Source organism: Heloderma suspectum, chromosome 3 (assembly GCF_057233095.1).
Source record: "Heloderma suspectum isolate Gila_16-S chromosome 3, 16-S_ref, whole genome shotgun sequence".
Lineage (NCBI taxonomy): Eukaryota > Metazoa > Chordata > Lepidosauria > Squamata > Helodermatidae > Heloderma > Heloderma suspectum.
In genome coordinates, this window is record NC_139460.1 from 330,648,073 (window position 1) to 330,666,914 (window position 18,842).

At 52.0% G+C, this 18,842-nt stretch overlaps 1 protein-coding gene across 12 annotated transcripts in view; it reads left to right on the forward strand.

Moving 5' to 3' along the window:
* DLG1 (discs large MAGUK scaffold protein 1) overlaps positions 1 to 18,842 on the forward strand; it is a 274,255-nt gene that overhangs the window by 203,480 nt on the left and 51,933 nt on the right. For 7 of the 12 annotated variants that reach the window (XM_084847875.1, XM_084847865.1, XM_084847866.1 and 4 more), the window contains 3 exons: positions 11,148 to 11,324; positions 12,927 to 12,996; positions 17,521 to 17,620. In XM_084847875.1, the coding sequence (XP_084704001.1) occupies positions 11,148 to 11,324; positions 12,927 to 12,996; positions 17,521 to 17,620 (347 nt within the window). Of the gene's footprint in view, positions 1 to 11,147; positions 11,325 to 12,926; positions 12,997 to 17,520; positions 17,621 to 18,068; positions 18,103 to 18,842 lie in introns of all 12 variants that reach the window. The other 5 variants (XM_084847877.1, XM_084847871.1, XM_084847872.1 and 2 more) reach the window with 2 other exon arrangements.

Consider the following 18,842-nt stretch of genomic DNA (forward strand, 5'->3'; position numbering starts at 1 on the left):
GGTCAACGGTATGCGTCAGAAACCGCAGTAGCCACTCACACAATCATCAATCTCTCCACTACATCCATATGTCCCTGCCACCCACTTTTCCCACTTTTTACCAGAGCGGAAAACGGCTTCCCCAGCTTCCTCAGCTTCCTACTGAGTACTGGCGTGCTGGGTACTGGCGCCCACTCGGGGGTGTGATCAGGCCCCCCTTCTACCCGCAAGGAGTAGGTTCTTTTGTATACGTATACCACCAACACTGACCTTCTTCATAAGGCGGGGCCCTCTTTTTTTCTGCCCAGTGGCCTTTCTCCCTAAAGGCGGGGCCCTCTTTTTCCCATATACTTGCCTTTCTCCTGAAGGCTTCCAATGTGGGTTTCAACTCAATTGCAGCTGCGATACAGGCAGGGCTCAAGTTCCTTCCTCCGCTTCCCAAGGTTCTCTTGCTGCTCGCTGCCGTTTGGGCGATCCCGGTGCAGGCTTTCTCCCATTCACTCGACAAAAAGGTCGGTGGCGCCAAGAAAGGGAGGCATGCGCCGAGCTCATCTTCCCGGTGCGGCGATCAAGAGCAGGCAACTGCCACCTGTCTGGCTCAGAGCCTGCCACATCCGAGTCACGGCACCATTTATGTTGCAGAACCCAGAGTCAGAGAGACCACGGAGTGAAGGAAAAAGAGATTCTTTATTTAACGCGCGGGCTTAAGGCTGGAATCGTTTCCAAAGAGCCAGAAGCCCCGATTTACATTAGCACATTGGTTTTATAGACATTGTGACACATATGAAACGGCTCCTCCTCCCCCTCCCGCATGGGGTTGCAATCCTCAACATTTTTCCTCCTAGCACCATTGTTTATAATACAAGAACTGGGTTATAGGGTAGCCATGATAAGGAGAGAACAGAAGAGAACAGCAGAGAACAAGATATACAGTTGTATGACCTTTGACAAGATAAGGAATTCCTGTGTCTCGTCAGCTTACAACAATATATTCAAGGGAGAAAGAGCTCAGCAAGAACATGAAGCATGAGACTGCATGAGGCTACTTAGTCTGACCCCCGATATGGCTGCTACATCAGCACATAATGAGAAATCTAAAGCCGTATTTGACCAGGAGCAATTATGGAACGCTCCCCACTCAATCTCAAAAAGGTTGGTTCATCCTGAACTGCAGAAAGGCTCAATCAGTAGTAAGAAGGTATGCTAGGGAATTGAAGTCTGACTACTCCCCTGAAACAATTAAGATATTTGTAAATAAGAAAAAAGAATATAGGGAGCTAATTAGAAATAAGAAAATGATATTTCAAAGGCATCTCTGGCATAGTTTGGACACAGCCATAAAGATGAAAGACAGCAGCCTTTTGGAAGGTTGTAAACAGCGGCTTAAATAGTGATAATCTTATTGTAAACCCTCAAATATCAAAGACGGATTTGTAGGAACATTTTAGTGCCCTATCTAATGCCCATAACCTGCAATTACATCTTCCTTTGAGTTCTGCCCTTGGCACGACAGAGCCATGGACCCCTGTATCTCCTAAAGATATAGTCATTAATTAATGCATTGTCAGTTAAAAAAGCACCAGGAGAAGATTACGTTCCAGCAGAGGTATTCAGATATAACATCAAATGGTGGCTGCCTAGTTTGGCCAAATTGTTTGACCATATTAATCTAACTGGCAAACTTCCAAAGGGCTGGAACACTTCTATAATAATTCCGATCTTTTAAAAGGGGGATTGTAAGCTTCCCTCAAACTATAGGCCAATTAGTCTTATAAGTATTGCAGCCAAATTATATGCGAGACATCTGCTGAACAAACTGGAAGATTATTTTATTTATTTATTTATTTCATTTCTATACCGCCCAATAGCCGAAGCTCTCTGGGCGGTTCACAAAAAGATTAGTATGAATAATATTCTTATAGAAGAACAAGCTGGGTTCCAAGCTGGTTATTCAACAATGGATCATTGCTTTGTATTAGACCATTTGGTTAATAAATATGTAACCCAACAAAAGTTAAAATTGCATGTGGCATTTGTTGATTTCCAAGCAGCCTTTGACTCTATTAATAGGAACACGTTATGGGCTAAACTGGCAGAGTTAAACATGGATCACTGCCTCTTGATCTTACTACAATTGTTACATGAAAACTCAAGTATTCCAGTGAGGTTTTCCTCTGCTGGACATGTGTCGGACAACATTGCAGTATCTCGATGTGAGGGCCCAGCTTCAGCCCTGCAGTGGGCCTTGCAGGCTATAGCCAGGACTTGGTTAGAAGCCGCCTGGGAGGGCCTGGGCCTATTCAGCCTCTGGAATGTCGGCGTCTGTGTGAGCGTCTCCCTGCCAGCGTTCCCAGAGCAGTCACCCGCCTCTGGTCTGGCCGTGGCAGGCAGGGAGGCTGGGAGCCGTCCGTGCGCACCTGGCAGAGGTGGGCCGGGGTTTGCAGAAGGGTCGCCCAGGCTGAAGCGTCACTGCTGGAGGGCTGAGCAGTGCCGCCCTGCTCAGGCAGGGCCTTGCGAAAGGCCCTTGCCTGTCAAGGGGTCCGGAGGGGGTGTCCCACAGTCACGCCTTGCCTTTTAAGCTGGGGCAAAGGTGAAGAGCCTTTGCTAGGAACGTCTCGTCTTCATTGCCCGAAGCCTTCTCTGTTCGGATCCATCATGGTCTGGGCTTTTGGAGGCACTCTGCACATGGACTGGACTAGTCTTGGTGCATCAAGGAGTACTTCTGCTTCGTTTCTATGCTTGAAAACCGGTGTAATGCCAGTTAAAACTAAAATTATTATTGGGGTTTCTAATTATTGGCTCAAGATTTTTTTTCTCACCTCCAACCAGATTACCCAAATTGTGTCTTTTAGAGCAAATGAGAGCTAATCTATCAAATACAGTATCCTGGTTTCAGATATTAAGTTCCAAAATTCACTGTTATGGCTTCTCTACCCAGTATTTCACTGTCTTAAATACAGCTCACAGTAAAGCGGTTTTTAAGGAGAGGGTTTATAGTGTTTCTATCCGATTGGACCTTTGTGCAGTTTCCACTAACAACATAACACCCTGGTTTGCTAAGACCAAGACTGATTTTGAATGTGAAAGATATTTGATTCTTATTTCTAATCCTTGTCTCAGATCAGTTCTAACTTGACTAAGGATGCAGCAGATGAAAACAGCAGTTTTGGAAGGGTGTTTTAATGAAATGCCGTATGCCTCCACACTTTGCCCTTGTCATAGTGGCAAAGTGGAGGACCTGCCTCATCATCTGTTCTATTGTTCTGTCTTCTCCCAAATTCGTTCCAGGTATTTAGATACATTTTTTGAGAAAAAGTCCATCTGGTCTGACTCAGACAGAATACGTTTTTTGTTTACATGTTATAATGAGACAATTCTCTTGGCACGGACCAATTTTGCCTTTGCAGCCCAAAGCTATACGGTATTTTTTTTTTCAGTTTGCCTTTGCAAACTGATTAAAAACGTGTAACATGTTTCTGATTGTACTCATCTATGTTTTTTGTATGCTTGTTGCAACCACTGGTTGAAACAAAGCTTTATTGAATTGATTGACTGCTTGATTGGAGGTAGCAGAAGGGTAACTGCCACAGACATTGGAGAACTTCTGAAAAAAAACTTTTCTAGCTCTGGTTAGTGCCACTAAACTGCCACATGTAGGTGAAGGTGAGCTCTTTCCTGCTGGCCTGGCTTTCAGCTTCTTGGGGCATGAGCCTTTTCCATAGGGCAGAAACTGATTGTGCATTTTTCATTGCCCCACCGATATCCACGATTCGAATTACTTTTGTTGTGTTTAGCTGTAGCCCAATTTAGCATCAAGGCCTGCTGAGGCACTCATACACTCTTCCAACTGTTGTTTGTGCTGTCTGAAAGCTGACATAAGCTTATGCTTTGCAACTTTGCCTTGAGCAGCTCATGAAAGTTCTTTGCAAGCCACAGAGAGGGAGGGGCACCTTGACCAAATCATTCTTCTGCAGGTGTTGTCCCCAGAGCTCTTTCAAAGTTTGCAGTTGTAACCACTTTAAAAATCAAAATGACATTAAACAAAGCCAGACACTGAGAAACCTACATCTAGCCTTTCCTGTCTGAGCTTCCTTTTAAAAATTAACACTAAATATTTTAAAAGTTTCTAATCTGCCATTTTGGGTCAAGGTGATTGAGCGGGTGGTGGTGATGCAGTTGAAGGCACGCTTGGAAGAAGCCGATTATCTAGATCCGTTTCAGTCGGGCTTCAGGCCTGGGCATGGGACAGAAACGGCCTTGGTCGCCTTGGTGGATGATATGAGGAGGGATCTGGATAGGGGTGAATGCTCCTTCCTTGTTCTCCTCGACCTCTCAGCGGCGTTTGATACCGTTGACAACAGTATCCTCCTGGACCACCTGGAGGGGTTGGGCATTGGAGACACCGTATTATGGTGGTTCTGGTCCTTCCTCTCCAACAGGTACCAGAGGGTAGCACTGGGAGAGGAGGTCTCGGACCTGTGGCTGCTCACTCGTGGGGTGCCACAGGTTTCCATCCTCTCCCTGACGCTATTTAACATCTATGTGAAGCCGCTGGGGGCTATCATCAGGAGGTTTGGGGTGCGGTGTCATCAATATGCGGATGACACGCCGCTCTACCTCTCGTTCAAATCTTCACCAAGGTTGGCCGTAGAATCCCTGTCTAAATGTCTGGAGACGGTGAGTGGCTGGATGGGGAGGAATAAGCTGAAGCTGAACCCTGACAAGACCGAGGTACTTTTGGTGGGAGACAAGAGGAGGCTGGGGAATGTTGCCCTGGTGTTGAATGGGGTACGGCTACCCTTGAAAGACCAGGTCCACAGCCTGGGGGTCATTTTGGACTCCCAGCTGTCCATGGAGGCTCAGGTGTCAGCTGTGAGCCGGACAGCACTGTACCAACTCCATCTGATACAGCGGCTGCACCCCTACCTTCCCGACCATCTGCTCCCATTGGTAGTACATGCCCTGGTCTCCTCTTGTCTAGACTACTGTAATGCGCTGTACGTGGGTTTACCCCTGAAGACGGTTCGGAAGCTGCAGCTGGTACAGAACGTGGCGGCTTGCCTGATTAAAGGCAGCCGCCGGCGTGATCACATCACTCCGGTGCTGAAGGAGTTGCACTGGTTACCAGTTGTTTTCCGGGCCAAATTCAAGGTGTTGGTTTTGACCTTTAAAATCCTATATGGTTCCAGCCCAGCCTATCTTAAGGAGCGCCTCCAACAACACCAGACAGGCTGCTCAACAAGATCAGCCTCGGATGAACTTCTCTCTGTCCCATCAGCCAGGACAGCTAGGCTGGTGAGAACGAGGGAGAGGGCCTTTTCTGTGGTGGCCCCCACTCTGTGGAACTCCCTCCTTGGGGAACTCCGCCATGCCCCCTCTTTAATGAGCTTCCACCACGTGTTGAAAACGTGTTTGTTCAGGCAGGCATTTGGGGTGGGCTAGGGAAATTTTAGAAAATGATGTTTTAATGTGTAATTTTATTGTTTTTGAGCCTCGTGTGGTGCAGAGTGGTAGGCAGCAGTATTGCAACCGAAACACTCTCCACGACCTGAGTTCGATCCCAGTGGAAACTGAGTCCCAGGTAGCTGGCTCAGGTCGACTCAGCCTTCCATCCTTCCGAGGTCGGTAAAATGAGTACCCAGCTTGCTGGGGGGAAAGGTAGTCACGACTGGGGAAGGCAATGGCAAACCATCCCGCTATAGTCTGCCATGAAACGCCAGCGCAAGCGGCGTCCTTCTAGGGGTCAGTAATGACCCGGTGCTTGCACAGGAGGAACCTTTCCTTTCCTTTATTGTTTTTAAACTGTTTGTATTATTGTACATCATCCAGAGTGGCTGGGTGACCGGCCAGATGGGCGATCAATCAATCAATCAATCAATCAAATAAATAAATAGTTAACCCCAAATGAACCCATGACCTGGCATGTTAAGTGTGTAAGAAGAGTTCCATGCAAGTGTGGGGAGCCTTTTTTCTATAAAGGGCCACTGACCCTTGGCAGGAAAAAACTAAAGGGGCGCCACATGCCATTGTGAATGAATGTGTTAGATTCTATGTTTTAACTGTATTCTAAATACCCTACATAAAATAATATTTGAATGCCTGGGAGGACCATGCTAGGGGGGTGGGGGTGCCATCTCCCAAACCTCGGGCTAGTGAGGGTAGGTTCCACGGACTCACAGGAGCAAAACCATCACTCTCCCTGGAGAGGGTGGCAGGGGAATCACAGAACAGTGGGGTTGGAAGGGGCCTATGAGGCCATCAAGTCCAACCCCCTGCTCAATGCAGGAATCCAAGTCAGAGCATCCCCAACAGATGGCTGTCCAGCCTCGTCTTGAACAACTCCAGTGCAGGATTGCCCCCCACCTCCCTAGGGAATTGGTTCCATTGTCGTATTGCTCTAGCAGTCAGGAAGTTTCTCCTGATGTTCAGCTGGAATCTGGCTTCTTGGAACTTGAGCCCATGATTCCGTGTCCTGCACTCTGGGATGATCGAGAATTGATGCTGGCCTTCCTGGAAACAAAGCCCTATGAGGAGAGACTGAAAGAACTGGGCATGTTTAGATTTGAGAAGAGAGGTCTGAGGGGAGACAGGATAGTGCTCCTCAAGTACTTGAAAGGTTGTCACAGAGAGGAAGGCCAGGATCTCTTCTCGATCCTCCCAGAGTGTAGGACATGGAATAAGGGGCTCAAGTGACAGGAAGCGGAGGGGGGCAGGCTCAGAGACCCTCTTCCCCCTCCCCGGGGGAGCCCAGGCCCTGTCGGTGGGGGAGGGAGCTCTGGGATTGACAGGTGCCAGAACCCGCCCCTGAGTTGCAAGGAGGAGGCGGAAGGTATCCTGCCAGATCCTTCCAGAAGGGAGGAGCTCAGAAGGAGCCTCGAATGGGGGCTTTGGGTCTCCAGAATGGGGGCTTTGTCCTCCAATCCACTGCTGTGTGCTTCTGCCAAGCTTGCTCTTAGAGCTGAGCTGACCATTCTCCCCAGATCACCCCTCTCCTTTCACAGATGCCTGGAACTGCCATGGTCTTCATTCTGTCCAAACACTGTGCCTCCACAGCACAGGTCCTATGCGTGCAGGACGGATGGAGAGGACCCGGGTGTGCCCTCATGATCGTTCTTCAGGAAAGGGGGATTCCACTCAAGCCCACATGGTGCTGGTCAGGCAGTCCTTGGGGACAGAGCTCCCTTCCAGCACCCTGGCTCGTGTCCTCAGGCACAGGGCCCTCCGCGGTCCTGGGGAGGAGTGCTCCCGAGGGGGCAGTCCGCAGGGTGGCCTCCATGCCTTCATTGAGCTGTAGAAGACTGCTGTGTTCTCATGTGTGGACCCTGCATTTGGCAGCCAAGTCCTGCATAGGGTTCACATCCCGCTCTCACATGTCCTGAAGGCTCTGAAATGCCCTTCAGGAGCCACAGGAGAAAGGAACGCTTCTGACTGCAAATGCCTCTTCTCTCGGCCTCCCAGGGGCCATTCTGCCAGTGTGGGCCTGGCGCCCTTCATGGGTTTCTTTTCCTCTTCTTGCCCATTGTCCTCTACTTGGTAGGTACAGGCTGCAGCCTGGTTTGCAATGCACCTGGTATTGTTTGTGAATGAAGGAACAGGGGAGCTGGGGGAGAAGGTCTTGATCCATAGTGGGAGGTGCACATGCAAGCGCATAGGCATACATGCATGCATGCGCATACACAGGAGAATGAGATCACTCCGGGAAGGCTAAAGACACTCCCCCCCCCCCCGCGCAATCCTGGCTGCACTGGGATCTCTGAGGGAGGGAGCAACTAAAGCCAGCTTCTCCCTACAACGACCCCAGTCAGGATCACTGATTCCCTGCTGCTGATGGCAGGGAATTAAAGAAATTCATGGAGAACAAGGCTGCTGATAGCTGCCAGCCGCGAAGGCTGTATGCTTCTCCCAGTGTTGCAGGAAGGCGCACTTGCACTCGTGTCCTGCTTGTGGGCTTCTCGGGGCATTTGGCTGGCCATTGTGGGAAGAGAATGCTGGCACAGAGAGGCCTTTGATCGGATCTTGCTTTAGGCTGCGCGGATCTTCCTTTTCAGGGCAAGCATCAGGCCAGATGACAGAGAGATTTATTTATTTATTTCATTTCATTTCATTTCATTTCTACACCGCCCAATAGCCGAAGCTCCCTGGGCGGTTCACAAAAATTAAAACCAAACAACACACAATAAAACAATTTAAAATATACAGAACATTAAAACCACAATATAACAATACAACCACAATAAAACCTAGCAGCAGTGCAGGAGTTTAAAATACAGATTTAAAACAGCAAAGATAAAAATTTAGAAAGCTAAATTGCTAAAATGCCTGGGAAAATAAAAAGGTCTTCACCTGGCGCCGAAAGGAGTACAATGTAGGCGCCAGGCGAACCTCACTAGGGAGCTCATTCCAGAGCCGGGGTGCCACAGCAGAAAAAGCCCTCCTCCTAGTAGGCACCCGCCTCGCTTCCTTTGGCAGGGGCTCACGGAGAAGGGCCGCTGATGATGATCTTAAGGTCCGGGCAGACACATATGGGAGGAGGCGATCCTTCAGGTAACCTGGCCCAAGCCGTTAAGGGCTTTGAATGTTAACACCAGCACTTTGAATCGGGCCCGGAAATGGACTGGCAGCCAGTGCAGCTGGAAAAGTACTGGCGTAATATGAGCTCGCAGGCCAGTCCCTGTTAACAATCTTGCTGCCCTATCTTGGACCAGCTGAAGTTTCCGGACCATTTTCGAAGGCAGCCCCACGTATAACGCATTGCAGTAATCCAGACAAGAAGTTATCAGAGCATGGATAACTGTAGCTAGGCTCTCTCTGTCCAGATAAGGGCGTAGTTGGTATACCAGCCTAAGCTGATAAAAAGTGCTCCGTGCCACTGAGTTCACCTGTGCCTCAAGTGACAGTTCTGGATCCAAGAGCACCCCCAAACTAGGAACCTGATCCTTTAGGGGGAGTGCAACCCCCTCCAGAACAGGTTGAATATCACCTAGCCGGGCAGACGAACCACCCACTAACAGCACCTCCATCTTGTCTGGATTGAGTTTCAGTTTATTAGCCCTCATCCAGTCCATTACCGTGCCCAGGCACTGATTCAGAACAGCCACTGCCTCACCTGGTTTTGATGAGAAAGAGAGGTAGAGCTGGGTGTCATCCGCATATTGATGGCGCCTCAGCCCACACCTCCGGATAACCTCCCCCAGCGGTTTCATGTAGATGTTAAACAGCATGGGGGATAAAATAGAGCCCTGTGGAACCCCATGGCACAATTGCAATAATCCCCCAGTACCACCTTCTGGAATCGGCCATCCAAGTAGGAGCGGAACCACTGCAGTTCAGTGCCTCCAACTCCCAACCCAGACAACCTATCCAGAAGGATACCATGGTCGATGGTATCGAAAGCCGCTGAGAGGTCCAGGAGAATCAACAGGGTCGCACTCCCCCTGTCCCTCTCCCGGCAGAGATCATCCCACAGGGCGACCAAGGCAGTTTCCGTTCCAAAACCAGGCCTGAAGCCCGATTGAAATGGATCTAGATAATCCGTTTCATTCAAGAGTGCCTGGAGCTGTCCTACAACCACCCGCTGAAGCACCTTGCCCAGGAAGGGGATGTTGGCCACTGGCCTATAATTGTTAACGTCCTCTGGGTCCAGTTTAGGCTTTTTCAGGAGTGGTCTAATTACTGCCTCTTTTAGAGCGGCAGGCACCACTCCCTCTCTCAAGGAGGAATTTACAACCTCCTGGACCCAGCCGGACAACCCCTCCTTGTTTGATTTAATAAGCCGTGAAGGGCAAGGGTCAAGCACACAAGTGGTCTATCGGACTTGGCCAAGCACCTTGTCCGCATCCTCAGGCCTCAGTAACTGAAACTCATCCAATAAAACTGGACCAGACGGTGCTCTGAACGCCTCTACCAATGGAACTGCATTAATGGTGGTGTCCAATTCATGACGAATCTGAGCGACTTTATCCTCAAAGTGCCGCGCAAACTCGTCACAGCGTGCTACCGAGGGTTCCACCGTCTCTCTCCCTGGCCCAGAATGTAACAGGCCGCGAACCACTCGGAAAAGCTCCGCTGGAGGACTCTGAGAAGATGCAATGCTGGTGGAAAAGAACTGCCTCTTTGCCACCCTCACCGCCACAGAGTAGGCTCGATAGTGGGCTCTTACCTGTGTTCGGTCAGACTCAGCACAAGTTTTCCTCCACCTGTGTTCTAGCCATCTCCCCTCTTGCTTCATTGCCCTCAGCTCAGGCGTATACCAAGGAGCTGGCCGGGCTCTGCTCAGAGGGAGAGGGCGCTTGGGCGCGATCGTGTCAACCGCCCGAGTCATCTCTGCATTCCACAGAGCGACCTGGGCTTCGACAGGAGCACCAGCCATACCAGCGGGAAAATCCCCCAGAGCCCTCTGGAATCCATCGGAATCCATTAATCTCCGGGGGCGGACCATTTTAATAGGTCCCCCACCCTTGCAGAGGGGAAAGGCCGCCAGGAGTCTAAACCTCAGCAGGAAGTGATCTGACCATGACAAAGGGACAGATGTTAATTCCTCCACTTTCAGATCACCATCCTCCTGCCCAGTCAAGAAAACCAGATGCCTTCCGAATCTGCAACATGAACACATGATGAGATACATGTCAGCGTGCTCAGCACCAAATACATTATGCCTCGGAAGCGGTCCTTTCCAGAGAAGGCCATGGGCTGTCCCTGTCCCCCCCCCCCCGCGTCAGCCCAGATCAGCTTCATCAGAGGGTGGCGGGAGGGGCAGCTCCTTGTTCTTCTTTCAGCCCAGAATTGATTGGCGAGGCACAATATGTCCAAGGCACTATTGAGAGCCAGTGTGGTGTAGCGGTTAGAGTGTCAGACTGGGACGCGGGAGACCTGGGTTCTAGTCCCCACTTGGCCATGAAGCTCACTGGGTGACTGGGCCAGTCACTGACTCTCAGTCTGACCTACCTAACAGGGTTGTTGTGAGGGTAAAATGGAGAGGAGGAGGTCCAAGTAAGCCCCCTTGGGTTCCTTGCAAGAGGAAAAAAGGCGGGCTATAAATGAGATAAGAAGCGTACCTCAGTTTTGCCAGTGGGGCTGTTTCCTTCCTTTCCTGCTACCACACTGCCAAGTGCCCATGCAGTGTCCCCCCGTCCCGGTCACGCACTCAGCGTTTTCCCTTCTCCTTCTAGAGCACTTTTTGACTACGACAAGACAAAGGATAGCGGCCTCCCCAGCCAGGGGCTGAATTTCCGCTTTGGTGACATCCTCCACGTCGTCAACGCTTCTGATGATGAGTGGTGGCAAGCGCGGCTGATGGTGCCCAGTGGCGAGAGCGAGGAGGTCGGCGTCATCCCCAGCAAGCGCAGGTATGCCTGTGTGCGTGCCAGCAGGAGCCCTGGCGCTCGCCACCCTGCCGTGTGCCCCTGCCAAGAAAGAGTGAGCTGCTGTGGTAGGCATCAGCTGCCTCCCGACGTTCCTCTGATCCTGTCCCGTGCCCGTCTGCCGAGCCCCCTCGTGTGTTCAAGTGACCACTGTGGCCATTCACATGAACACACGGCAGAACATCAGAACTGGGCCTCAGTTTTGCTGTCTTTATCCTTCCAGCAGCAGAGATTCTACTTTGGGAATAACCCGCTGTTAAGCCAGACTAGATGTGATATTAAATGTGCATTTGGATTTAATGTGTAGGTTTTAAAAGAAATGCAAGTAGTGTCTGCTGGGCTGTGTGTGTGACAAATTACCAGAATTGTAGCAGGTGGGGAGGGGGAACTTAACTCTTTTCTCCCCTGCTGTGGTTTTGAGGAAAATTCCTCATCTGAAGCTGGTACCTCCGTTGGGAAGAAATCCCCCATTGGTGACAATAGGAGCTTTCCTCCCAATGCAGGTAGCAGAGAAGGAAAGGGTTGAATTCCCCCCTCTCCACCTGCTGCCATCCTGATCATGGCCTCCCTGACACACACACACACACACACACCCCGGCCATGTTCCTTGACTCCAGTGGCCCGCAAATACTGGTGTGAGGAGCCATGTAGGGGTGGAAAGTTGCCCCCCCCAGCCCACCCGAACGTAATCTCAGCACTCCCACCCAAAGCAGGTGGGAGCTGGCTGCCCTGTGCAGCTATTGGCCTAAGCAACAACGGGCAAGAATGAAGAGTGGAGGAAAGGCCCGGGATGGGGAGGGGGACGGAGGAGATGCCGAGGGTCCTGCTTGTGAAGCCAGGCCACATATGGGCAAGTTTTCGGTTGGGGACACTGATTGAGAGGGGTTTGAGAAAACCTTTGAGAAAACTTTCACCTTTGTGATGAGCCAGATATTTCTTATGTAGTGCCTACCTGAAAAAATATTTCACTTTCTCGAAGAACTGAGAGGGACTAAACATCCCTGAGAGGCATTATTGTTGGCAGCTCATCACAACGGGTTTGGTATATTTGCCAGCTGCTCTCTGTGTTGCCGCCCAAAGCTGCTCCTCCCACCCCTCCTGTGGTGAGCACGGGGTGGGCGGGTTCCTCTTGCTTCCTCCAAGGTTTGGGGAAGGTGCTGAAGAGCAGGAGACAGAGAGAGACAGTCCTGCTGCCTTTATCTTCTCTGAACTGCAGCACAAGTGAGAGCTCGGGAGGGGACAAAACCTGTTGCGTGCCCTCCGGCAGGAGCCCCAGGCCGCTCTCCCCAGCCAGTGGGTTGGTGAGCCCCGCTCGACCCCCGCAGCCGCCTTCAGGTTCCGTTATCGGGGGCGGGGGCGGCAGCTGCACTAGGCAGCTCCTCCGAAATAAGGTCTGCCTGCCTCCGAGCGAGCTGTGCTTCCACCTGTGTCTGGCCGTTTGTCTCGCAGTCAGACCGCGTGCAGCAGCCTCTGAGGTGCGGGGTGTTCCTAGCCAGTTGAGGCCCAGTCAGATCTAGCTCATAGCTGCAAGTGCTACAGTGGTAAGTAACATATTTTGCGTTGTTGTTTTTTGCACTTTTCTGGCAGGGTTGAGAAGAAAGAACGCGCTCGTTTAAAGACAGTGAAATTTAATTCTAAAACAAGAGGTGACAAAGGGGTGAGTTTAGACTCTTGACTGCCTCTGTAGTGTGTTGCCACTACAAACGCCATAACCAATGGCCCGGGGGTGGCTGATGTCACATATACGCTGCCAGGGTCTGGACCGGGGATGGCCAAGAAGGAAAGCCATGAACAACGGCTGCTGTGGAAAAGACAAATCCTTTGCTAGGAATTATTAGGAAAGAGACTGGAAACAAGACAGCCAGAACTGTAAATAGTACACTCTCAATCTGTGATGCAGTCACATTTGAAATATTGTGTACAGTTCTCCCAAAAAGAACACTGCAGGGAGGCAGATTAGGGCACCCTAAGTTTTAGAGGTGACCAGGGAACTGGAGTGCCTTCCCATGAGCAAAGGCTGAAGCATTTCGGGCCTTCATATGGTTGGTGGTGGTATTAAATGTCTAGGCTGCTGGTCAGGAGTTTGGCAAGGGCATGCTGAACCAACTGAAGTTTCCGACTGGTTTTCATGGGCAGCCCCAAAGAGATCCCGTTTAGTAAAAGGTGGCTGTGGGTGGATGGGGGGGGGCGGGGGCGGTTCCTACGCTTTTGTGTGGTGTGACTAGAGTGGGTAGTGGGGCCCTTTGTCTCCTTCCCTCATCATACTAGGACACAGTGGGGTCACCCCATGAGATTGATTGAGAGACAAAAGCATCACTGGCTGAGGGGATTCATGGCCAGAAGGGGTGGTGGCGGCCCAATGGATGAGATGGCTTTGAAAAGAGAGCTAGACAAATTGGAGGAGAAGGAAAGGCCTATCCGCGGATGGCTGCCTGACAAGTGAGCCTTTGCACAGGGCACATCCTTTCCAGCGTGGTTTCCTCTGTGGGCCTTGTGAAAGGGTCGTGATGAGGCTTTCCTGCCCCAGAGGGGAGGCTGCCTGACTCCCTCCTGGGCAACCCATCCTTTGCAAAGATTTCACTGGCGCGGCATGTCCAGGGCCAGCTGGGATGGGACAGGAAAATGTAAGGGAAAGGAAAGCGGAGCGGAGCAGAGCAGGCAGGATTCTCTGGCCCGGGCAGAGGGAGCCAGTGACCAGCAGCTTCTTCCCGCTTCCTTTAACAGGGAGGCTGGGATGGAAAGAGGGAAGGGAGCTCACGTGGCCCCAGGAAAGGCAGAGGGCTGCGTTCGTGGGCTGTGCTGGCACGTGAGCCAGGCTTATCCCGGTGGAATATCATCGTAAGGGTGGGGCCCTTTGCAGGCTATGCCAAGGCTGGCGGTGCCGGCCTATGGCCACCGTGCCCTTTGGAAGGTGAGGAGAAGAGGCCAAGGCTCAAGGCAGCAGCTGCCCTGTGAGCCAGAGGCACTTCTGGCAGCCGGGTCTGGACCAGGGGGCTCTGAATATGCAGATCCAGTGAAACATTTCCTCCATTAAGGAGCTGCACGGCCACCTGGACGCAACCTGGTTTGGCAGATGGGATTACAATATGTTGCCGTTTGGAGCGTTCTCGTTCAGGGTTCCTGCCAGCCAGCCAGGTCTACCCTTGGAGGGAGACTGCATCCCATTTTCTCATCTGCTTGGGTGGGCGAATGAGAGAGAACCAGTGGACGGCGTTGGCCATTCCTAGCAGGGTACTGGGAGCCATTTGGATCGGGTTAAACGCCATGCTGCCTGTGGGTGTTTTCAGTAAAACCCATCAGGCTGAAGCAGAGCCAGGCTGTCTGCCATTAGAAAGAATGCCCCACTGGGAAAGCTGGCCACTTCTGATGGCTTGCCTGCGATGCCGTTTGGTAGCCAGAGCTAGTACAGATGTGAGTGAGTAAAAGCAGGTTGCTCTGCAACAGACTGTGACGGTCCTCAGTCCAAATTAGTGCACCAGCACTATTCTGTTGGTTTCTTTAAAAGGATGAAACATTTTGACCACCTCCTCTCCTATATGACTTGTGGCAACAGACGTTCCTGCCCCATATAACGTACAGGCAGAAAATGTGTTGTGAACAGGACCTGTTGAGATGAGATGAAATGAGATGAGATGATGTTACACAGAATGGCTGACTTGATCACAAGTAGGGCTGTGCCTGTGCTTCTGCAGGAGGGCAGGAAAGTTGCAGAATGTGTGCAGGATTCAACTCAGTGCCATTTCCTTTCCTTTTAAAAGACAGCAACTTTCTAGCCCTCATGGCTGCAAAGAATTGGTTGATATGCCTGGGGAAATTTCAGGTGCTGGGGCTGGGGGTTGCTGAATAAGATTCCCAGAGGCCAGAGCGTGGGGCATTGGTATCACATATACCTCCTTGCCTTTCCCCATAGCTAGAAGGTGCAGAGTAATGCAAGTCAAAAGCAGAATTATGCAAACACGCCCTTCATGCAGCCCACAGTATTTAGATGTTTATATTTATATATATATATATATATATATATATATATATATATATATGTATGTATATTTTTTAAATTTCATTTCTATACCATCCAATAGCTGAAACTCTCTGGGCGGTTCACAAAAATTACATTTATTTTAGGGCAGTGCACGCACACAGCCCTGATCACCTGTCCTTCTAAAATCTGGCTGCATCGAAGTCGTAGCCCTTGTATGTGGACTGTGGCCGAGTTTGCGCGTGGCTCCCATGTCCTAACACTGCCCCAGATCCATGCATGAGACCCTGAGTGGAAACCGACTACGCTTGCCATTGAGAGAGAACTGCCTGTCTCCTTCCTCCTTCCTCTCCTTGGTCTTGCCTGCTCTTAACATTGCGCCTTTGGAAGGAGCGTGGCCTTCCTCTTGCACCCTCTGTCTCTTGCCTTCCTCTCGGTACCTGACTGGGGAGAACTCTGTGCATGTTTGCTGTTGTCATTGGCTGAACACCATGAGCAACCTGGGCTAGCCTTAATTGTAGCACCTAACCTGGCAAAATTTCCAGTGCAGAAGATGGAAGCGCCTTCAAAATGTGCGTGGCTCACACAGCCCCTGACCTGGTACCAGACTCGTTTGCCTCTTTTGCCTGGGTAAAATCAGCTTGTGCCACATGAAGCATCTGGCATAAAAGGAGAGTGCCCAGTCAGTAGTCCTGCTTTCTCTGCTTCCTTTTCTAACCCCCTCTGACGAATGAGGGAGTTCTGAGAAGAGGCCATGAGAGCTATAATACAGTTGAATTGCGCTTGCCACTAGGACCAGAGCTCTCACGAGCCTTAAGCACATGTGGCGGATCCGTAGCCATGAGCGACGCTTTGCTCTTGGAGCCGACTTCCAGCTGTTCTCCGCGCTGCCGGTGAGACGCGTGCTCTCCAGGCGCTGCCCAGGAGGCAGCGCGCTTGCACGGCCGCCCCCCGGCCAGGAGCCTCTCCTCCCCATGGCTGGTCAGGCCCCGCCAGGGCTGGGGACGTCCCCCTCTTGCTGGCTTTGTCTGGGTCATGTGAGAGGCCTGGGGCTCTGCGCTGCACACGGCCCTGGGCCTTTCAGGCTGAAGGGAATAAAGCCAAGTGAGCCACGGGAGGCCCCTCTGGGCACCGCTTCTGTTCGGGTGCTTTGATCCCCTTCCCTCTGCTGCTGCCACAGCCTGACGGCTGGTGAGGAGGGCCCGGCAGAGCCTTCTCCCCAGGAGGGTCCAGGGAGGCCCCCGAGCTTGAGCAGAGCTCTCCTGGCAGGCACTGCCAGACCCACGGCTCACCTCCAGTGGCACGCGGCAAGACATTCTTGTTTATGGCCATAAAGAAATGCAGTAAGGTTTTGGCAGGGATGGCTGTCGCAGCAACGGGTACCCTGGCCAAGAGTGCCCTGCAGGGAGTCTTTGTGGCTCCGAGGCCAAAGGCCCACAAGGGCTTGCACAGGGTCAGCCTGCCTTCGGCCAGCTCTCCAGGTGGCCCATGGGGGCTGCTGAGGGATCCGGCTGACTTCAGCTCCCTGTGGCTGTCTGGACAGCCCTTTCCCACTGCCGCCCCTCGGGGCACTCGTCCCGCCCAGCGGGCCCTCTGGGGCTCCCAGCAGTGGGTGGGGGCCCATCTCAAAAGCCCCTTTGAGAGGGTTGCGAAGCAGGGGCTGCCTGATTACAGGTATTTCCTCACTTTTGCAAACCGCATGTTGCTCTTTCCTCTCCAACGTGGAGACTGCCTTTCAGCCGAAGTTCCCAAGACGGTTGAGGGTTGACATCTTCCCCACAACGTGGGAGTCCTTAGCAAAGCCTGTCCTGCAAGACAGGAGTGTGGCCGCTCCTTGCTTCTTCCACGTAAGGAGGAAGGAGAAGACTCCACTCCTGTCCGAAGCCTGCGCTCTTGGAGGGCACGTAAAGGCATTCAGGCAGGGCTGCAGAGACTGACTGGGGCCACCTGGACCTTGGCCTTCCTTGGAAGGGTGCCAGCTGCTTGTTCTCCTCCTCCTCCCCCCCCCGCTTGCCAGCCCGCTTGCCACTCCTGCTGCCTCAAGCCCCCCTTCCTCCTGGCGCTGAAGAGCCGGGGATCCCGCCCCGAGCTGCACGTCGGAGTGCTCGAAGTCAGCCTCCGCCCGCTTCCGCTGGGGCTGGGCCTCTTTGACACACTGGACGTCCCACATGGTTTGTTTTGCCCCTCCTTCCTTCTCTTCTTCAGCAGTCATTCAATGACAAGCGTAAAAAGAACCTCTTTTCCCGAAAATTTCCCTTCTACAAGAACAAGGACCAGAGTGAGCAAGAGACCAGTGATGTGGACCGTAAGTATGTGGGTGGGAGGGCCAGCAACGACAGGAGTGGATGTGTCGATGGATGGGCCGGCCTGGCGTGCCGTGTGGGGTGGCCTTGAAGGGGCTTCCAAGAGCTGCAGCAGGGGCCACAGGGCCAAGCCAGCCCAGCCCAGCCCCCCTTCCGCGGCTCATCCCGTGGGGCTGTCCACAAGAGCTCCCTTGCCCTCCCCACGGGAGATGCCGCCGAAAGGAAGCTGCTGTGCTGAGTGGAGCGCCTTCTGCCAAGCTCTAGCCGTGGTGTTAGGGAGGCCGAATTGTTCCTCTTAAATTGGATTGTGTCTTGCTCAGGCAAGTCTCATGCTCCCCCTGCAGATGCTCTTGGAACCGCCTTGTCGAAGCACCCCTTTGATATGCTACTGACGGTTATTTTCTTTGTGATTGTCTCTTTATTGCTTGCCCTCTGGGAACTACTCCACAGGAGATCCCTGAAGACATGGGATCAAAAGGCCTGAGTAAGTGACCCTCCTGCCCCCCCGCCACCCCTCAGCCTCTCGTCTGCACACTTCCACTGTTACTAAGGCACGTTGGGCCTGTGGCTGGCAAAAGGAGCCTCCCCCTTGAAAAGCCCCCACTCATTCCTCTTTCTGTTGATTAGTTTGCCATCTCTTTCAGTGTCATGACATTCATCTCTTGATTTGAGGCTTGGAGCCTTTCTATGGCTTCACATGTTGCAAGCATTTGTGTCTTTTTTCCCTTCACCTTTAGCCTTGCCTAGGAGGCACGAACACAGAGTCTGCATGTCCTTTAAAGACTTTGTGCAGCTCACTGTAATGGTAAAGACAATAATAAAATCAGTATAGGAATAACATCAGTGCCAGTTTTAAATGGTGAGATAAAGACTCCAGGCCAAGCCAGTTGGAGCTTCCTGGTCTCTGTGCCCTTTGCTGCCATGAGCTGAGCTGGACAGACCCCCCGACCCCCGGCATGCACACACACACACGGGTGCTTCTCCAGCCCACATTCACCATTTCCTTCCGTCCTGCCTTCACTCAGGTCTCGCTTAACTGAGATCTGTTTATCCATTAGAATTCCTCTGTGACTGTCAGGGCTTTTTCTTTCAGCAGACACAGCTCTCTGTGCAGAGCCTGAGTGTGATGGTGGGCCAAGCTGGTCCCCTCTTGAATAGGGGCCAACTGCAGCATGGGTCCTGCCCTTCTAGGATGCGCGCGGCCAGGGCTGGGGGTGCCTGGCG